A 19,469-nucleotide genomic window follows, 5' to 3' on the forward strand; every position below is an offset into this window, starting at 1 on the left:
GAGCGGGGCTGAGAAAGCCTGCAGAGGTGTCCAGAGGAGGAAGCAGGGTCACAGGTTGTGGACACTTGGTAAGGGAACCACGGAGCTGCCCACTGTCACCAAAGTCCCGTCCTGTGGCACGGGGTCAGCATTCCACGCCAGCTGTGCATCTGCGGGGGACTAAAAACCGTTTAGTTCCACCAGTCCCCACAGTACTGTGCTTTGCTTCTTCCCGAGTCTGAGTTCTTAAAGGGCCCTCATCCTTACGCCCTTCAGAGTCCTTCAAGCACGTCTTGAACAGGAGGGAAGGCTCCTTTAACCCTTGGTTTTCTCAGCATGCCTTCCAAGGCAAAGAGAGTGTGAAAAGAATGCCAGGCGGGTGTCTTGTCACTCTCTATTTCCTGATCCGAATTCATCCTTTCTGGCCAGGGGAGCAGGGGGTGCTTTTCAGAGGTGTCCCCTGGAGCAGAGCCTCCAGCATTCCCCACACCGGGTGGAGGAAGTGGGGTGGGAGGCGTAGGGCGGTGGGGCGATGAGAGACCCGGTGGTTCTCAGGGGTGCCTAGAGCCCACCCTGGCTCAGCCAGTTAGGACAGCTGGAGGAAGCTGTTGGCGGGGGGAAGCCCCGCGACCTGGTTGCAGTCTCAGCTTTTCAGCCACTTGCCTCCTTGGATTCTGCCTGGGTCTCTGAAACTTTGGCTTCCTCCCTCCTCTCCCTCTTCAGTGTCTTGGGCTTTGCGGGTGGCGCTAGTGGTAAAGAATCTGCCTGCCCGCCTGCTGATGGCAGGAGATGGAAGAGACTGCGAGTTCAGTCCCTGGGCAGGAAGATCCCCTGCAGAAGGAAATGGCAACCCACTCCAGTATTCTTGCCTGGAAAATCCCATAGACAGAGGAGCCTGGTGGGCTGCACTTCACGGGGCCTGCAAAGGGTCAGACACGAGTGAGCGGCTGGACATGCACACACGGGCCCCTTCCCTCCCTGGTGTCCCAGGCAGGTCCCAGGAGGTCACCAGAGCAGGGCAAAGAGGAAACCAGCAGCGCCCCGGGTCTCCCTTCCTTCCTTCCTTCCTTCCTTCCCTCTCCTCCCTTCTCTTCCTTCTGGCGCCTTCTCCCTGTCCTTCTGCTGCTCTTCTCCAGTCTCTCTCTCTCTCCTTCTAAACCTCATCTTTGGTGTCTGAGGCTTTCCTTACAGGAAGCAATCAAGAACCTGCAAGGCTCACTGAGTGAGCGCATCTCTTCTGATCCTGTGACCTCACAGTGGACCCTGACCCTGCCGGGGCGGGAACACAGACCCTTCAGAAATCAGCAGAAACTCCCAGCTGGGCCGGTCCCTTGCTTTCTGGAGAGCCCGTTGTTCAAGCTCACCAGCACACCCCTGCTTTGGCAACGGGAGGGGCGCCACCTTCTCCGCAGCCGGTGTTTCTCGAGGACTTGTGATAGCAATGTCCGCACGGTGGGACTCGGGAGAGCGTGTGTGTGTGTGTGTGTGTGTCGGGCACTTTGTGAGCTGCCGTGGCAGGGAGCAGAGCAACATGAAGACCCAGGTCCCATTGGTGCAGAGAGGACCAGTGGAGCTGGAGAGACAGGGTAGAAGGATCAGTTAACTCGTCAGGACAGAAGGCAGGTTGTGTAGAGGGACTGGGCCTGCCCCATCGCCCCCACCCCCAGTCCCAGCTCAGGCACTGTCCCTCCGCCCCATCACATACTCAGCAGATGGGTTCTTGCCATGTCACCATCAGATCAAATCTCCCTTCTTTCAAAGGTCCCCAAGTCCCCCCCGCTCAGTGCTTGCCGTGGGGTTGCTGTTCAGTCACTCAGTCGTGTCCAACTCTGCCACCCCATGGGCTGCGGGCTTCCCTGTCCTCCACTATCTCCTGGAGTTTGCTCAGACTCATGTCCATTGAGTTGGTGATGCCATCCAACTGTCTCATCCTTGTCTCCTTACTGTGGGATGGGGGGGTTGGGGGAGAGGTTAAAAGCATGGGAATTGAGCAGATGGCTCCAGATCGTGGACTTGGGCAAGTCCTATCGCCGTCAGTCTCTGTCTCTGCGAGAATTAAAGACGAGCATCCGTGAGATGCATGAAGCTTGCTCAGTCGTGTCCGCCTCTTTGCGACCCCATGGATGATACAGTCCATGGAATTCTCCAGGCCAGAATACTGGAGTGGGTAGCCTTTCCCTTCTCCAGGCAACTTCCCAACCTGGGGATCGAACCCAGGTCTCCCACCTTGCAGGCAGATTCTTTACCAGCTGAGCCACAAGGGAAGCCCAAGAATACTGGAGTGGGTAACCTATGCTGTCTCCAGTGGATCTTCCTGACCCAGGAATTGAACTGGGGTCTTCTGCATTGCAAGCAGATCCTTTACCAACTGAGCTCTCAGGGAAGCCCACTGAACTAAACCACCAGATAAACCTTTGGCATGATCGCTATTCTTGCTCCAGGATGTGGCGCACCCCCTTCTCCTGCTTCAGAGCCCTTGACCGTAGCTGCCACATCCCCAGCCAGGCTCCCTAAGGGACCCCAGATTCTTGCCAGCCAGACCAGGTCCCTCATTGTCTGTAAGCACATTTTGCCTTGTCCCCATCCGCTCCGCCTGGGGTGGACTAGAAGTGTTAGGCTTGGGGAGAGGAGCAAAGGTTCCAGTCCGGCTTCTCTCGCTGTGATTATAGAAAGAATGTCCCAGCCAGCCCTGATGCCGTCGTCTCCTGGTTTCTTGCCTGAATCCAGCCCCCGGCCGCAGCGGGGCGCCATCCCCCCCTTCTTTGGGCTGTGGGAGAACTTCCCCGAGTGGATGTCGCTTATCTGCACACCCACCTGTCACCAGCGCTCGGTGGTGGCAGGACCCAGACTCCAGCTGGCGTCTGGATCGCTCTGCACCCAGCATGGGACCCGGCTCCCTGGAGGTGCACCGTCGATCCTGGTTGGATTGGATTGAAAATTGCCTCGACAAAGCGAGGTGCACAGTCAGACATTGCAGACAATTAGGGACTCGAACAGATGTTAGCAGACTGTGGACCATGTGAGCGAGGCAGGCGGGCTGAGATGAGAAGCAGGATGAAGTCAGAAGGGTGCTCTGGGCCAGAGCCTGAGTCCTCTCCTCGTGCAAGGAAGGAGACCAAAGCACAGAGTGGTAAAGGGCCTGGCTCGATATCACACAGCCCGTAGCGTGCAGAGTGAGGATTCAGACCCGGGTCTGCAGACTCCAGAGCCTCAAGCTGACTTCGCGTCCTCCTCTCCCGGCCCCTAGAAAGGCCTGCTTTTCTGCGAGCACAGGCTGTGTCTGCAGGCAGAGGAGAGCTGGGGACTCCTACGGGGATTGCCACCGCTGGGCCAGCTGCCTCCCAGGGGGCTCTCTTTAGAGCCCAGCTCGGGGGCCTGCTGACAGCTGCTCAGCTGGGATCCCACATGACCCCTTGTTGGCTCCCAGGACACCATCAGGGTTTGCCCGGTCTGACCATGGGGACCAGTTAGCCTTCACGGAGCCAGACTTGGGGAGGTAGAGTCCTCAGCCACTCTGGGCTTCTTGTCCTTGGGGGTTTGCTCTGGAGGGAATTACATTCTCTCCCACCCTAAAGGTGGGCCTTGCGGGGGGAGTTCTGCAGGCATCCACCTAGAGAGAGCGGAGTGGGCTGGTTAAGGATATGGACACAGGAGACCAGCTGCCTGGGTTCCAGCCCTGGCCCGCCTAGTTCCTAGCTGGGAGACCTTTGGCAAGTCCCTTTCTCTCTCTCTGCCTTGGTTTACCCATCAGTAAAATGGGGGGGGGGGGGGACAGTGGCAAGTTATTGAGCTGGCTAGCATCTTACGGGAAAACTTGGACAAACTTTTTGACCAACCCAGTGCTCTCCATAAAGCGTTTAGAGCACGCCCTGATGTGTTAAGTCCCCAGCTCACTTTCTTCTCGTACTTCAAGCTCTTCTTTCTCCTTCCTTTGTTAATGAAAAGTTGGGGACTGTTCCTGTGTGTATTCACAGACAGAAGAGCAGCATGACTTATTTCACCTTTGCGTGGATGGCATCACCGACTCAACGAGCATGCATTTGAGCAAGCTCCAGGAGTTGGTGACGGACAGGGAAGCCGGGCATGCTGCAGTCCACGGGGTCACAAGGAGTGAGACACGACTGAGCATCTGAACTAACTGATGGATTTAAGAAGCCTGCAGCAGTGAAAGCTGATCTTTTTCTCGCTCTGGTTGCTGGGGTGGGATGTCCTCTAACCTCATAATTTCTGATTTGAGAGGCACCCTAGAAAACCAGACTTCCAGGCTCTCTGAGGCTGCAGGCAGGAGGGCTTGCACCTCAGTTTTCTTCCCTGTAGCACACTGAGAGGCCAGGCAAACACTTCTTCATGCCAATACCTCTCTTCCTCCCGAGAGCCCACAGGCAGGCTCGGAAGGTCAAGGGCCACGTCCATGCGCTTCAGAGCATTTCACACAGACCAGTGTCCAGGAGGCACCTGCCAAGTGAGCAGAGGGCCTGGGTTAAACCCTCTGTGACCTTGGGCAGGTTATTTGACCTCTCTGAGCCTCAGAACCATCATCTGCAAAATGGAACTAATAATCATTTTAGCGTCACTGTATTACGGTTTGCTAGGCCAGGCCCAGGACTGGAAAATCTCAACCCAGTGGTCATCATGTATAAAGTAGTTACCATTGGCCCCATTTCCTGACGAAGAAACAGACAGTTTGAGGAATTACGTGGCTTACTTGAGAGTCAGCCTGGGATGTTGTGGAGGAGCGGCATTAAATACTGTGGAGAAGCACGCCTGGAACTGCAGATGGCCGCTCGGGGTTGTCGAGGCAGCCGAGGGGTTTGCACCAAGATGCGGACCTCCCTTGCTTCATCTCTGAAGTGAGAGTGTGCAGGGGGCTGAGACCTGGGGGCTGTGGGAGTCTGTAAGGCCATATGACTCCTGTGCTGTGTGACCTTGGACCAGCCCCCAGCCCTCTCTGGGCCTTTGTCTTCATCTGTAGACTGCTGCTGTAGATCAAGTCTGGATCAGGAAGGAGGCTGGCTGCCTTGGTCCCAGCCCCAAGCCCCGCTTGGACTGAGTCCAAGGATGAGGGCCTAATATCTGGACTGGCAGGCATCCGTTTTGCCAGGCAAAAGGCTGACTTCTCACCCCCAGACTGGGCTCTGGTCTCTGGGGCCAAAGTCCTGAGGCTTGGGAGACCCTCTCCAGCTTTTCCATCACAGAAGCTTCTCCAGGGAGCCTTCCCTGACTTGCAGGGTGATTCATAGCAAGGGCTGCCCACAGCACCTGCCTTTGACTGCACAGTCCAGCCTCCCTCTACCCTTTCTGCACTGAGCATCAGCTATTAATTGGGCCACTTTTATATGATGGTTATCGATTACAAAGCAAGCACTTGCGTGGCTATTCATCTCTCTGAATGGCAATCTAAGCTGCTCTGTATCGAGTACTTCCTGTGCGCCAGGCCCTCTGCTTCCCTTAGAGTCATCATATCACTTCAGAGTCGACACAGTGATCCTGTGAAATACAGGGGTCCAGGTTTGCAATAAGGAAACTGAGGCTCAAGCAAGGTAAACATCTAGCTCCTGGTCACCCAGGGATTTGACTCAAACTCCGTGAGATAATCAGGGTCACCCATAACCTACACACTTGGAAGCTGCCGTGGGCACCTGAATCCCGGGGACACTTGTTAAAATGCAGCTTCTGGGATTCCCTGGTGGTCCAGTGGTTAAGAATTCACCTTGGAATGCAAGGGACATGAGTTCAATCCCTGGTCTGGGAGGATCCCACGTGTCTCAGAGCAACCAAGCCTGTTCACTGCAGCTAGAGAAGACCCAAGTGCAGCATGGTTCAGTTCAGTTCAGTCGCTCGGTCCTGTCTGACTCTTTGCGACCCCATGGATTGCCGCATGCCAGGCTTACCTGTCAATCACCAACTCCCGGAGCTTGCTCAAACTCACGTCCATCGCGTCAGCACAGCCAGAAGTAAATAAATAAATAATTTTTTTTTTCTTTAATGCAGCTTCTGATTCCATGGGTCTGGAGCAGAGTCCAGGACCCTGCATTTCTAACAGTCTGCCCTCGGAGAAGCACACTTTGAGTAGCAAGTCTCTGAGTAGCTGAGCCATTTGAGTTGAGATGCCTCTACAGTAACTACCCCAGGGTGGCAAGCCTCAGTTTACCCATCTGTCAAATGGATGACATAGGCCTCGGCTTCTTGAGGTGAGGTGAGGACTGGCAGACCTAAGACCTGTGAGATAAGTGCCTGGCACGAAAGAGGTGTTCAGTAGATGCCGCTCTTCTCCCTTCACTGGAACTGTTATGGGTCTGGGTGCACAACAGATGCCCAATAAAGCCTTATGCAATGGACCGAGCCTAGCGTTTCTTCTTAAAAAGCAGAGAATAAACCATTATGTTTCCCGTTGGCATGCAGCCAAACCCAGTGTTAATTTTTTTCTTGAACCGCAGAGTTTCAGAAAGGAAGAAAAGCGAGTAGAGCAGCGAATGCGGTCTGGAGCAAGCCTCTGTAATTTCTGTAATCACAGAACGGGAAGCAAAACAAAGCAGGGGTGCAAGCGCTCGCAGCATCATGGGAGGAAGTGGCCCCTCCCTGGCCCGTTGCTCCCCCTCCGTGCCCCTGCAGAGTGCCCCCCCTCTCCGGCTCCCAGTGAGTTCTGGGCCCAGCCCCGGCCCTAGACAATGGCAGCCTGAGACTCCGTCTTGGCCTTTCTGCCTCTGCCTAGGTCCCCACCCCACGCAGCCGCTCTGCCCATCCCTCTGATGCAGCAGCGGGACAGAGGGGGATTGTCCCAGGCAGCTGCCATGCCCTCCCCTCCCCCCAGCCTGCCATCTGGCCCTGGCGTTGGACTGCTTACCACCAAGCCTCCAGCAAGGCCCGGGGGCCACGCCTCCAAAGTGGATCCCCCACCACTCCTCACCAGCTCTGGCCTCGCCTTGCAGCCAGGGTTCAAGTCACCATTATCCCTTGCCTAGACTCTCAGCTCTTAAGGAGCCTTCCCACATCCACCCTTGCTGCTCTGCAGCCTCTCCTGGGCAGCCAGAGAGGACTCCTAAATGTAAGTCAGGCCAGCCCTGCTGCTGTGTCCTCCACTTTCTCCCTTCCCCTTTATAATGGAATCTGAGTTTCTTAACCATGGTCGCTGAGACCTTGCATGATCTTGCCCCTGCCTGCCTCTAACTAGAACTGTCCCATCCTTCCCTGGACTCCCGCCCCCCTGGCCTCCATGCTGGCTCTCAATCATGCCAAACTTGCACCTGCCTCGGGACCTTTGCACTTACTCTTTCCTCTGCTTGAAATGCTGGATCCAGGACAATCACATTTCTGGCTCCTGATTCAAACTGGAAAAAAAAATTTTTTTTTGTTCAGGCTAAATAATAAAACAAGCCCCAGGGCCAGTTGTGACCCAGTTTGCCTGATCTAGAGCTTCCAAATGCAACATGTTGTCTTTTCCTTACAAAGCATGCTTCCTGCTTGGTTTGGCCTCATTTTTATCAATGGCTTTAAGACCTTGTCATAGAGCATGTCAAGGAAGCATGGAACATCATGGGAACATCTTGAGCATTTCTGTCTCGAATCTCTTTCTCTAACACCATCCCTCACAGAGCCTCCCGGAGGGAGTCCTCTAATGTAATATGAACTGGATCCCACTGTCACCCCATCCCACCCCTGAAGTCGGTCCCCCTAAGTTCCCTAGCCTGAGTTTTGAGGCCGTTCACAAGCTGACCTTCCTAGCTTCAAACCTCCCAACCTTTGTTTATGGATTTCCCTCTACTGCGGATACCATTCCCCTCTTTTTGAGCCTAACGACCACATATACAGCCTTCAAAGCCCAGTTCAAATATCCCTTCACCTGGGACACCTTCGCTGGCTGAATTAAGTCATTCCTTTTAGGCCTGTCTGCTTCATATACTCTTGCTGCACTGACACAGAGTATTAGGAAGAGCTGTAGCAGAGCTGTTTCTCTTTAGACGCCGTGACCTTGTGAAGGTCATGGATCTTGTCTTATTAATCCTTGCCATCCGAGTGTCCAACCCAGCTCCATGCACACATTAGGCCCTCAGTAAATACTTACACAAGAGAATCTTATCTGCTGGTACCTGTCAGTTCACTGATTAACACTCTGGTGGCCGTGTGTAGTTCAGAATGCAAAACGCTTGGAACAACAGTTCTCCAGTTCCATCACCAGTTCTTGGCACGTGCTCAGTAAATGCTTGAATGAATGGATGAAGGCGTGCAGGAGTAGGTGATGAATACAGAGGACTCATTGCTTGTGGTCTCACATTAACTGTACCCTTTTGAATGCTGCTTTGCTGGAGTCCAGTTAATGACAGAGCTGAAGGAATACGTAGCTGGATTCTTGGTCCGTAGAACATTGCCACCTGGTGAGGAAAAACTGGGAGACACATGTCTTGGCAACATGCCTCAGATCCAGAAACGGTGAGGCCTGTCCTTCCACCGGCTCCACCAGCAGATAAAAGAGGAGGAGGGAAGAGACCTGCGGAGCCATCCTCCAGAAACCCTGGAGCTGCAGAGCACGGGCGCTCCTTTCAGGAAAGATGAGGTGACAGCAGCGGGAAGGTTGCTTCTGCTTCAGAGAGCGTTCATCTTGTTGAAACACGGGTTCCCTTACAGTAAACAGGCACGTGCCTGTGCTTTCCGCGTGCTGTTCTTTGCAATGGGGAGGTGACAGGTGAACCAGCTGGGTCAGGAATTAAAGTTCCCCGAGCAGCAGGGCATGAATACTGAGGGGGTTTCCTGGAACAGCTCTGGGTTATTAGCGCAGGGTCCCAGGCTTTCTCATGAGTGTGTGTGCTCAGTTGTCTTGCGACCCCGTGGACTGTAGCCCGCCGGGCTCCTCTGTCCATGGGATTTCCAAAGGCAAGAATACTGGAGTGATCGCCACTCCCTTCTCCAGGGGATCTTCCCAACCCCGGGATTGAACCCATGTCTTCCTGCATCGCAGGCTGATCCTTTACCACTGGGCCACCTGGGAGTCCTTTTTTCACCAGTGGGGACCTTTTATCGTTTTCTTCCCATCTGTAAGATGTTCTGGATTCTTTTTTTTTTTCTTACCAGATTTTATTTACTACAGAATAAGATTTATTTTTATTAACCAAACATTCAAAGCTACCATTGCTGGCTTCTGATTGGCCCAAGGTGATCAGCTAGACCACTCTGAGCTGGTATAAAAACAGCCCAAAGCAAAGGGCTTGACATTTTTATTAACTAGTATTCCCCACGGCAACTAAAGGTTGATGTCTATCCAGCTTCTGAAAATGCTTCAAGTTGCTCCAGGGCCTGAATAATAAGCTCTCAATAAATGTTAGCTGCTATTCTTATTACTGCTATTATTGTTATATCATGATCATCATCTTTGTGGCCTTCTGGGAAGCAGAGAACACGAGATTAAGAACCACGATCTGTACACGGATGGGAGCAATCACAATGCTAATGGCCGAGATTCCCTTTACCCTCACTGTGAGCTGGGCGCACTTTCCCATGCTTTGCAGGCACGTCTCATTTGATCTTCCCCACAACCCTGGCAGAGAAGATTTTCCCCTTGGTTTACCAAAGAGGACAAAAGAGGTGACATAGTTTGCCTAAGGTACGTATTGCAGGGATCCCTATGGTCTGTCTGAGTTAGCCCCAGGCTGGTCCTTGCAAGGAGGGCCTTCTCAGTGTGACTCTGCAAAAAAAAAAAAGCATCAGTTGTATTAATTCCTGCTTTATTATGTGCTTGATCGTGGAAGACTCCACATTTGGTGATGTGGCTTCTCACAGGAAAGTTACAGACATTGGGCTGAATCTCAGTACTCTCCCCAGTTCTGGAAGTTGCATGGACGTCTTCCTCATGAAGAGGTCTTTGGAGCAGCTGCTATCTTTGATCCTCCCAGGCTTGGCATGAGAAGGTCTTCAATATACTCGTGGAGGAGACGACGGACTAAACCTGGAGAACCGGAGCGTGCCTCGCCCAGCCCTGAATGGTTCTCTCGGAGGATGTACACACCCACCCACTCTGTTCATCACGTCCTGCCATCTTTCCGTCTGTCTCCCCAGATGGAGTCAGACGATCCTGTGGCCCAGTGCACGCATCAGTGCCCAAAGCCTGGTAGATTTTGGAGTTTGGTTGGAGTTGAGTCTCTGATAACCAACAAGTAAACACAGAGTGGAGGCCTGAAGCTGGTGTTCCCATGGGACACAGAGGGTGTGTGCAGAAATTTCAGGATTAGAGCAGAAGCCAAGGTAAGCGAAGCAGGGGATTTATTCTACAACCGTGAAAGTGTTAGCTGCTCAGCCTCCTGTCTGACTCTGCCACCCCCATGGACTATAGCCCGCCAGACTTTTCCATCCACGGTATTCTCCAGGCAAGAATACTGCAGTGGGTTGCCATTCCCTTCTCCAGATCTTCTCGACCCAGGGATTGAACCCGGGTCTCCTGTATTACAGGCAGATTCTGTACCATCTGAGCCACCAGGGAAGCCCCATTACAACCGTGGAGATGCTTTATAAACTCTTAAGAGCAGTAGCCCATCTTAAGGACCCTGAAACTGCAGAATAGAATGCCTTAAAGACCATTTGTCTTTTGATCTCTGATTTCCTCCCGGCTCAGCAAACCATCTCTCTCTGCTGCTCCGAGGACAAGGTGGGCAAAGATGGCTGCCTCAGAATTCCCAAGTGGAGGGGGAGACTGCCTTTTTCCTCCAATTGCCAGGGAGGGAGCCTTGATTGATTGGTAGGATCAGGTGACTAGCCCTGGTGCAAAATGGTTGGATCGTTTTTGAACAAATATGGAGGCTGGTACCTACAAGGTCAAATTGTGGAGACGGTTAAGGGCATCGTTGTCTTTTAACAGTTAATGGTTGACGCTTCCTCCCCCAAAGAGGGTTGGCTTCAGCCTCTCCCCACTTGCCTGAGGCTTCTCTGTCCCCTGGACTTGCTGGTAGACCCCAGAAGCAGCTGCCTCCGGCCAGTCCTGATGTTTAGGGGGCAGTCACCCCGGCCTGAGACTAAAGCTTCCCGTGACATTGCTGTGCTCAGGCCGGGGTCTTAGACGGGCACCGGAAACTGGCCTTGAGAACGAGAAGCAGGGCTGGCGGTCAAGTGTGGCTTACTGGAAGGTGGTCTGGCGCTCCGTGACCTCTGGGAAGAGACACTGGTGTTTGGTAACTGGGGATGGCATGTGAGGGTGGGAGGGGGGCCCTCGTGGGCTGTGGGGGAGGCAGCGAGCTGAGGGGAGGGGCCGCTGGGATAGGGCCAGGCCCACACTGCACGTTGCTTTGGCCCCGCTCCTGCACCCGGAGCCCACTGACCAGCGCCCGTGTGCTCCTTCTGCTCTGAGGGTTCCATAAGTTTATTCTGGTGTTTTATTTTTTCAAACGTGGAACGTTATAGAAACCTAGGAAGGCATGAAGAAGAAACCAGAGCTCAGAAACTACACAATGTGAATATCTTAGGGTATATCCTTCTGGTATTTTAGTTTTGTTTTTTTTTTTCTTTAATGAACAGTTTGGCGGGGCCGGGGGGGCGGGGGGCGTGGCAAACATAGGGTCACACTAAATGAACTATCTGGAAACCTACTTTCCTCGCTCTGCCATGTTCTTAACGTGACCTGTGATGACATCTCTACACATGTGGATGGAGGACACAGAAAAATAGCCGCTTCGTTTGGTTCCCTAAGGGACCCAGAGGAGCTGGGGCCCCTCTATGGGTTTCTCTTTTCCCTCTGATAAAATTATGGAACGTCTTCCTCGCCTCGCCTGTGTGCCCACCCCCCACCGTGGTCCCAGGGGCAGCAAGCCCGCTCCTGCATGTTCCCAGCACCCAGGCGGCCAGCACCTGGTTGCATGTACCCGCTGCGGTCACCCGGCTGGGTGGCTCCCTGGTGCCCGTCCACAGCTCAGATGCTGGCAGGCTGCCTGCACCCCCACTGCCTGCACCCAGGGCTGCCCGCAGCCTGTCTGCCAGCTCACCACCCTGTCTATCCCCTTTGCAGGCTCCCACCCCACGATTGCAGAGGGAACCGCCGTGGAGCTGACCCAGCACAGAAAACCATCAGGTAACGTCAACAACCAGACTCCAAACAATCATCAGTGGAGTTCCTTTCTGAACCATTTGGGTGAAAAGCACCTTCATAGCCATTAAAAGTTCCTTTTAGCCATAATTCTATAAGCCAGAGAAGATTAATGCCCCCCCCCCCATTTTATAGGTGGGGAAACTGAGGCCAGAGCAGTCAAGAGTGGTTTGGAATTTTGGTTGCTTTGGGCTACTCTCCGAGCTGGCTTCACAGGTGGTGGTAGTGGTAAAGAACCCACCTGCTGATGTAGGAGACATAAGAGATGCAGGTTCAATCCCTGGCTCAGGAAGATCCCCTGGAGAAGTAAATGGCAAGCCACTCTAGTATTCTTGCCTGGAGAATCCCCATGGACAGAGGAGCCTGGTGGGCTACCGTCCATGGGGGTCACAAAGAGTGGGGCATGACTGAAGCAACTTAGCGTGGACAGTATTCTCTGAGCAGGACACATACATGGCAGAGGGCATGTGTCACAGATGGCCAGCGTTGCTGCAGGCCCAGGAGACGTCAGGCCATACCCTTGCTTGCTGACCTTGGAAACAAAAGGCACCTTCCTCCTGGAGCAGGAGCTGGTTGAAGGAAGAGGGGAGAGCCCTCTACAGCCCTGGGCTTGTGGGTTATTTCCTTCTGTTATATTGGGGACGCTCTAGGATCTTGATACCTTCAGTGCCTATCGCCCCAACTCTCTGCTCTCCTAGGGTGACCTTGAGCTGCAAAACTGCTGTCCACGTGGACCGGGGCTGACATTGCACGTCCGTCTGCCAGGACCCCTGCGTCCAAACTCCGAGACATGGCGACCGACGGCAGCAAGGTGGCCGATGGGCAGATCTCCACGGAGGTCAGCGAGGTCCCCGTGGCCAATGACAAGCCCAAAACCCTGGTGGTCAAGGTGCAGAAAAAGGCGGCAGACCTTCCGGACCGGGACACGTGGAAGGGCCGCTTCGACTTCCTCATGTCCTGCGTGGGCTACGCCATCGGCCTGGGCAACGTCTGGAGGTTCCCTTACCTCTGCGGGAAAAACGGCGGTGGTAGGTGCTGGCCTGGCAACCTCCTGGTGGGGGCAAACCCCGTGGAGGCGTGTTATGGGGTGACCTGGGCGAAATGGGTCCCCTAAAGACTCCGAGGGCTTCCTAGGTGGCGCTAGTGGTAAAGAATCCGGCTGCCAATGCAGAAGACATAGTTTCGATCCCTGGGTCGGGAAGATCCCCTGGAGGAGGAAATGGCAAGCCACTCCAGGATTCTTGCCTGGAGAATCCCATGGACAGAGGACCCTGGAGGGGGCTACAGTCCAAGGGGTCGCAAAGAGTGGGACACAACTGAGCGACTAAACGACCACCAAGACTCCACAGGAAGGGCCAGGCCCCACGTCCTGTTCCTTACCCTTTTCCTAAGAATTCCAAAGGGCGGTAGTCCTCTGTCAGTGATACCAGAGTTCACCTCTACATTTTGCAAAGTGCAGGGCCTGGGTTTGGAGCACAGGACGTGCTCAGGCCCTGCTTTGGCTTTGGGAGCCACTGTGGTGGCAGAATATAAGGCAGTCGTGGCAGGGACCCCAGGACACCACCACCCCCAACTCCATGATGCTCCCTCTGACCGACTGGGTTTCTTGAAGCTCTGAGGCCATGAGCACCTCTCTTCTCAACCCCACAGGGGCCTTCCTGATCCCCTACTTCCTGACACTCATCTTCGCGGGGGTCCCCCTCTTCCTGTTGGAGTGCTCCCTGGGCCAGTACACATCCATTGGGGGCCTGGGGGTGTGGAAGCTGGCCCCCATGTTCAAGGGTAAGTGTGCAGAGTGGGGCTGCAGGGTGTGGTTATGCTCCTGTTCCCCACGTCCGGGCCCCAGATGGAGGGAGCTGTCGGATCAAGTCTGGACAGAGAGGAGTCTTTGCTGGAGGCAGGTGACCACCAGCGATGATGGTCAGGAGAAGCCCCAAGCCAACGGCCCCAGCCCACGTCCACCCACCCTGTCCTATGAGCTCGTTGCCCCAGCAGGGGCTGGGTATGACTTCGTTCACTTCCTCGCTCGGTGCCTGACAGACACTCGGGTGGACGTGTGGAGGGTCATCCTTGCCTGGCTGACCTCAGCCCCTCTCCCCTCACCTGCCTCCAGCCTGGGCTGGGCCCCAGCGGCAAGTCCCGGCTCCCTCGGCCGCCACGTGGGTGTGACCTCAGCCGAGTCCCTGCCTCACTCCGAGGTCTAGTGAGATTGAAGATGTCGAGGAAAGTGATGGCAGTGGCAGGAGCTGGGACGGTTCCCTTTAGCCCTTCACTAGCTGAGTGTCGCGCTGGCTCGTCTGCTCCCAGGTGTGGGTCTTGCCGCTGCAGTGCTGTCCTTCTGGCTGAACATCTACTACATCGTCATCATCTCCTGGGCCATCTACTACCTGTACAACTCCTTCACCACGGTCAGTGGCCCCTTGGCCTGCCCCCGACCCTGAAGAAACCAGACCCAGACCGGCCCCCCCATCCACTTACCACCATTCTGCCAACAGGGCCATTCCTCTGTGTTGGGGGCATGGTTTGTCTTCAGCTGCCCTTGTCTCTCCAAAAGTCATAGCATCGTTAGCCCATCTTATAGGGCCCCGGACACCCTGGGTTCAAATCCTGACCCCTAGCGTATACCAGCTGTGCAGCTTCAGGAAAGAGACTGAACCTCTCTGAGCCACAGTGCACTTGTTTACAAAATGGGGCTTAAAGTAAAACCTACCTCACGTGGTTGTACGAGGCTTAAGGAACACATGTGTGTAAAGTGTTTAGAACTGTACCCAGCAAAGAAGCACAGTAAGTGTTTGCTGTTAACTTCGATGTGCAGGGCTCAGATGGGCGAGGTCACTTACCCAGGGTCACGTTGCTGGGAGGTAGCCCCAGGGTGGACATGGAAGACCCTATGGGATAGCTTGGAGAGCTGGTTTTCAAGTGTAAAGCTCTGATGCTTCAGAGCTGTGTGATCTTGAGCAGGTTGCTGCCCCTCTCAGATCTCTAAAATGGGGTGCACGGCATGACCAGCACCCGGCAGCTTCTGGGAAGGGGAGGTGGCATGCTGGTGTGAGGAGGCTCGGGGACCGTGGGGGTGCACGGGATGTCCTGGGGCCGCTGCTGTTAGCTCCTGGGGCTCATGGGGCTTGTCTGTGCGGCTCTGTCTTTGCAGACGCTGCCGTGGAAACAGTGTGGCAACTCCTGGAACACAGACCGCTGCTTCTCCAACTACAGTACCATCAACACCACCAACATGACCAGCGCCGTGGTGGAGTTCTGGGAGTGAGTGCGGGGCTGTCCACGAGGTTGGGGGGGTGTGTCACTCGGGAAGAACAACACTGAGAGCAACCGTGAGCTGTTCGCTGCAAGCAGGAAATTGACGTGATCAGACATCAGAAGGCTCCCCGGGGCTGGAGTGGGGACAGAGCACGAGAGGGGATGGGGTCTTGCTGGAAGGCCACTGCAGACACCCAGGTGAGCCATCCTAGTGGCTGAATGAAGGCTCTGGCAGGACCCTGGAGCACACAGCACTGTGTGCCCATTAGTTTAACTGGCATGCAGTCTCTGCCCAGCTCGTGGAGCCCAGTGATCAGAGTTGTCAGCAGCATCACGGAGAAAGCTATCACCCGTGTCCACGCCCTGGGTGGGTGGACCCCCAGGCCACTCCAGCTCCCGCCAGCCCCACGTGACTTAGTCTTCCCTCCTGTGTTCCACCAGGCGCAACATGCATCAGATGACAGACGGGCTGGATAAGCCAGGTCAGATCCGCTGGCCCCTGGCTATCACCCTGGCCATCGCCTGGATCCTGGTGTATTTCTGTATCTGGAAGGGTGTTGGCTGGACTGGAAAGGTAAGGGGTCTGCACAGTGGGGCCCTGTGGGGGATGGGTTTTCAGAGGGGATCTCTGCATAGGGTGACGAGTCAGCTCCGGGGAACCTCATCCAGCTCTGAGTTAAGCCAGGTGCCTTCATGGCTCTGTGCCACCTTGGTTTCCTCTCCTGTAGAATGGGAATAATAACATTACCTACCTTCTGGGAAGTTGTCAGGATTCAAGGAGACAGTGCGTGTCATGCTCTTAGCACAGTGCCAGGGTCTCGAGATTCCCCTGGGCTGGGCAGAGCCATCGCAAAACAGAGGGTAGGTGTGGCTCCTGGACCATCGGGTGGTGGGACCTCCTGAGGGACTGTTTTGTACAATTAGAAATCACAGTGTTAGGAGACAACCGAACAGCATTCAGTAAACAACACAAGAAATAAAGTGGTGTGTACTATGTGTTTTTTAACTTTAAACATGTTAATTGAAAAGGCAGGTATAGAATTTAGCCTCATTTGTAGGAAAATGGAATCATATATGCAAAGCCTCAAAAGAAGACATTAAAATATTAACATCGATGCACTTAGGTATTTGTTGGGCACTTATTGAGTGTCTACTGTATACCACGGACATTCTAGGCACTGGGAAAGCAGAGATGTGAACACAAGCCCTGTGCCTCATGTAACTTGTATTCTATGGCCTGTTGAAAGGAACTTTAATTGGGTGTGTGTGTTCATGTGTAATTTTAAAATTTCCTCGTCAAACATGTATTACTTGAATACTTTAAATGAAAATTTAAAAACTGGAGGGGTAGGGAAAGGGAAGACATGGGTGCCGACCTATTTGATTCGGATACCAAGGAAGGGCTTCAGAAAAGTGGCCATTCAGATCGGAACCAAGCCCAGAGCCACAGCAGGTATGGATGTAGGTAAAGTGGGGAGGGGGAGAGTCTGGGTGTGCTGGAGGGGTGTGACCCTTCGCCCCCTTTCCTCCCAGGTGGTCTACTTCTCTGCCACCTATCCCTACATCATGCTGATCATCCTGTTCTTCCGTGGAGTGACGCTGCCCGGAGCCAAGGAGGGCATCCTCTTTTACATCACGCCCAACTTCCGCAAGCTGTCGGACTCTGAGGTGAGCGATTCTCCTGGCCTCACCTCCTGGCCTTCCTGGAGGGCCTGCACTGAGTTAAGAGCACACACCTGAGTCCCGAGTCCCCATACCAGCTTTAGGGTAAGTTACCGCACATCTCCAGGAAAAGACCCTGATGCTGGGAAAGACTGAAGGCGACAGGAGAAGGGGGCGGCAGCGGGTGAGATGGTTAGATAGCATCACCGACCCAATGGACGTGAATTTGAGCCAACTCTGGGAGATAGTGGAGGACAGAGGAGCCTGGCGTGCTGTAGTCCACTTTGAGGTCGCAAAGAGTCGGACGTGACTTAGCGACTGAACAATAACATCGCATGTCTCCGACTGTCTTTTGTAAACTCGGGTGCTGCCTGGTAGAGGCGATTAGCGTAAAAGGTCTTGGGGTGCTATGGCTGTGATTCTGTTTTTTAAATCATTCTGCCTGCAGGTGTGGCTGGATGCGGCCACCCAGATCTTCTTCTCCTACGGACTGGGCCTGGGATCCCTGATCGCTCTCGGGAGCTACAACTCTTTCCACAACAACGTCTACAGGTGAACCCCATGGCCACGCCCTCCATGCCACGCCCATCCGTGGCCACACCCTCTGGTCCCCAGCCACGCCCCCATTCACAGCCACACCCCCTTCGTGGCCACGCCCCTCCCCTGACCCTCCACCCATTTCTGAGCCAGCACCTTCTGGCCACCTAGTTCTGCCCCTGGCCTGGTGGTTGGGAATGGGCACACCAGTAGCGATGTTCCCAGCTACCCTCGTCCACCGGGTCACTCCATAACCACTGCCCCCCCCCTCCACCAGCCCCACCCTTCCTGACCCCACCCCGCCCTCTCTGCAGGGACTCCATCATCGTTTGCTGCATCAACTCTTGCACTAGCATGTTCGCTGGATTCGTGATCTTCTCCATCGTGGGCTTCATGGCCCACGTCACCAAGAGGTCCATTGCTGACGTGGCGGCCTCAGGTCAGCCCCTGCACCGGCGAGGGTTGCAGGGAGGGAATAACTGCACAGGCTTTGCCGTCTTCCTTGCCATCACCACCACGGCCGCCCCCCTGGGCTCACTGGCATCGAGTGTCCCTACCCCGCAGCCCTCCATGCTGCGGTGCAAGGACAGGAACCCCCTGGGCATACAGCAGAGGCTCAGAGAGGCGCTGTGACTTGTCCATTCCCTTTGTGGAGAGCTGGGCAGGTCATGTGGAAAGAGCTTTATTCACTGAAGTCCTCATCTCCCCTGCCCATGGGAGGAGCTTCCTAACTGCTCCCTTTCCAGAGCCAGACCCCAGGGAGGTTACAGTGTCCTTGTTCCAAGGTTTTCCCTGATCTCCTGAATAGTGGCCCCACCCCACCCCACCGCCAGACCCTCAGACACAAACTCCTCTAAACTCCTTGAGCCTTATACCCTGTGCTCCCATCACAGCAAAGGGTTCTAGTGTCCAGTACCCAGGCCAGACCCCAGCAGCATCCTGGTACTTTCCTCATCTTCCCTCACAAACCAGCCAAAACCAGGAGCTGCCCACTCTGCCTTCTGAGTGTCTATGCAGCTGGCCCCCTCTCTGCACCTGGAACTCCCCACACCGCTGGCCAGGCCCTGCCATCGCTCATCTCATCTCACTGGTCCCCTTGCCTCCAAACCCAACCCAGTAACCCCCTGCCTCCCTCCCAGCCCCATCCCATGCTGTTTCTTTGTCTGGAAAGGGAGGCTGACAACACTCGCTGAAAAGATGATTCTAAACAAGAGATGAGCTGAAGCTTAGGCGGCAGGTATGCTGGGGCAGCTGCAGGCACTCAAGGCCTCGTGTTTTCTCCTCTTCTGCCTCTCCCTGCACAGGCCCCGGCCTGGCATTCCTGGCATACCCGGAGGCCGTCACCCAGCTGCCCATCTCTCCCCTCTGGGCCATCCTCTTCTTCTCCATGCTGCTCATGCTGGGCATTGACAGCCAGGTGAGGATGCTGTCCCTGGCACCTTGAGGAGCCTCTCCCAGGTCCAGGGACAAGCCAGGAGAGCAGCCCACTGTCTTAGATCCCCAGGAACATGGCCACAAGTTTCAGACCCCCTAGAATATTCCAGCATGTGAGATGTTAGGGACAGGTCAGCCACCTTGCCCAGTGTCCAGATGGGGAAACTGATGCCCAGAGGGAAGGCCCTCTTCTGAGGTCACGGAGGGAGGTGGCGGGAGAGTCAGGCCTGGATCCCAGGCTCTCCTGGCCCTGCCGGGCCCGAGGGTCAGGCTTTGGTTGGGGTTGGGGGCTGGGGGCTGGCGCTGCCCCAGTGGCTGACCTCCGACCCCCGCAGTTCTGTACAGTGGAGGGCTTCATCACCGCACTGGTGGACGAGTACCCCAGGCTGCTCCGCAACCGCCGGGAGCTGTTCATCGCCGCCGTCTGCCTCGTCTCCTACCTGATCGGCCTGTCCAACATCACCCAGGTGGGCGCGTGGCACGCCTCTGCCGCTGCTGCTGCCTGGGGCCCCCGGCAGGCCTGCTGTGCCACCTCTCGTGT

At 55.0% G+C, this 19,469-nt stretch overlaps 1 protein-coding gene across 3 annotated transcripts in view; it reads left to right on the forward strand.

The window, feature by feature from the left end:
- SLC6A1 (solute carrier family 6 member 1) overlaps positions 1-19,469 on the forward strand; it is a 39,851-nt gene that overhangs the window by 11,059 nt on the left and 9,323 nt on the right. The window contains exons 1-12 of one of the 3 annotated variants that reach the window (XM_061397093.1): positions 1,939-10,212; positions 11,963-12,025; positions 12,739-13,068; positions 13,691-13,822; positions 14,348-14,448; positions 15,192-15,301; positions 15,737-15,869; positions 16,829-16,963; positions 17,406-17,509; positions 17,809-17,933; positions 18,799-18,911; positions 19,264-19,395. In XM_061397093.1, coding sequence (XP_061253077.1) covers positions 12,831-13,068; positions 13,691-13,822; positions 14,348-14,448; positions 15,192-15,301; positions 15,737-15,869; positions 16,829-16,963; positions 17,406-17,509; positions 17,809-17,933; positions 18,799-18,911; positions 19,264-19,395 — 1,323 coding nt within the window. In that variant the 5' untranslated portion in view covers positions 1,939-10,212; positions 11,963-12,025; positions 12,739-12,830. Of the gene's footprint in view, positions 1-1,938; positions 10,213-11,210; positions 12,026-12,738; positions 13,069-13,690; positions 13,823-14,347; positions 14,449-15,191; positions 15,302-15,736; positions 15,870-16,828; positions 16,964-17,405; positions 17,510-17,808; positions 17,934-18,798; positions 18,912-19,263; positions 19,396-19,469 lie in introns of those variants that run through there. The other 2 variants (XM_061397089.1, XM_061397092.1) reach the window with 2 other exon arrangements.

The sequence above is a fragment of the Bos javanicus genome, chromosome 22 (assembly GCF_032452875.1).
Source record: "Bos javanicus breed banteng chromosome 22, ARS-OSU_banteng_1.0, whole genome shotgun sequence".
NCBI classification, from domain to species: domain Eukaryota; kingdom Metazoa; phylum Chordata; class Mammalia; order Artiodactyla; family Bovidae; genus Bos; species Bos javanicus.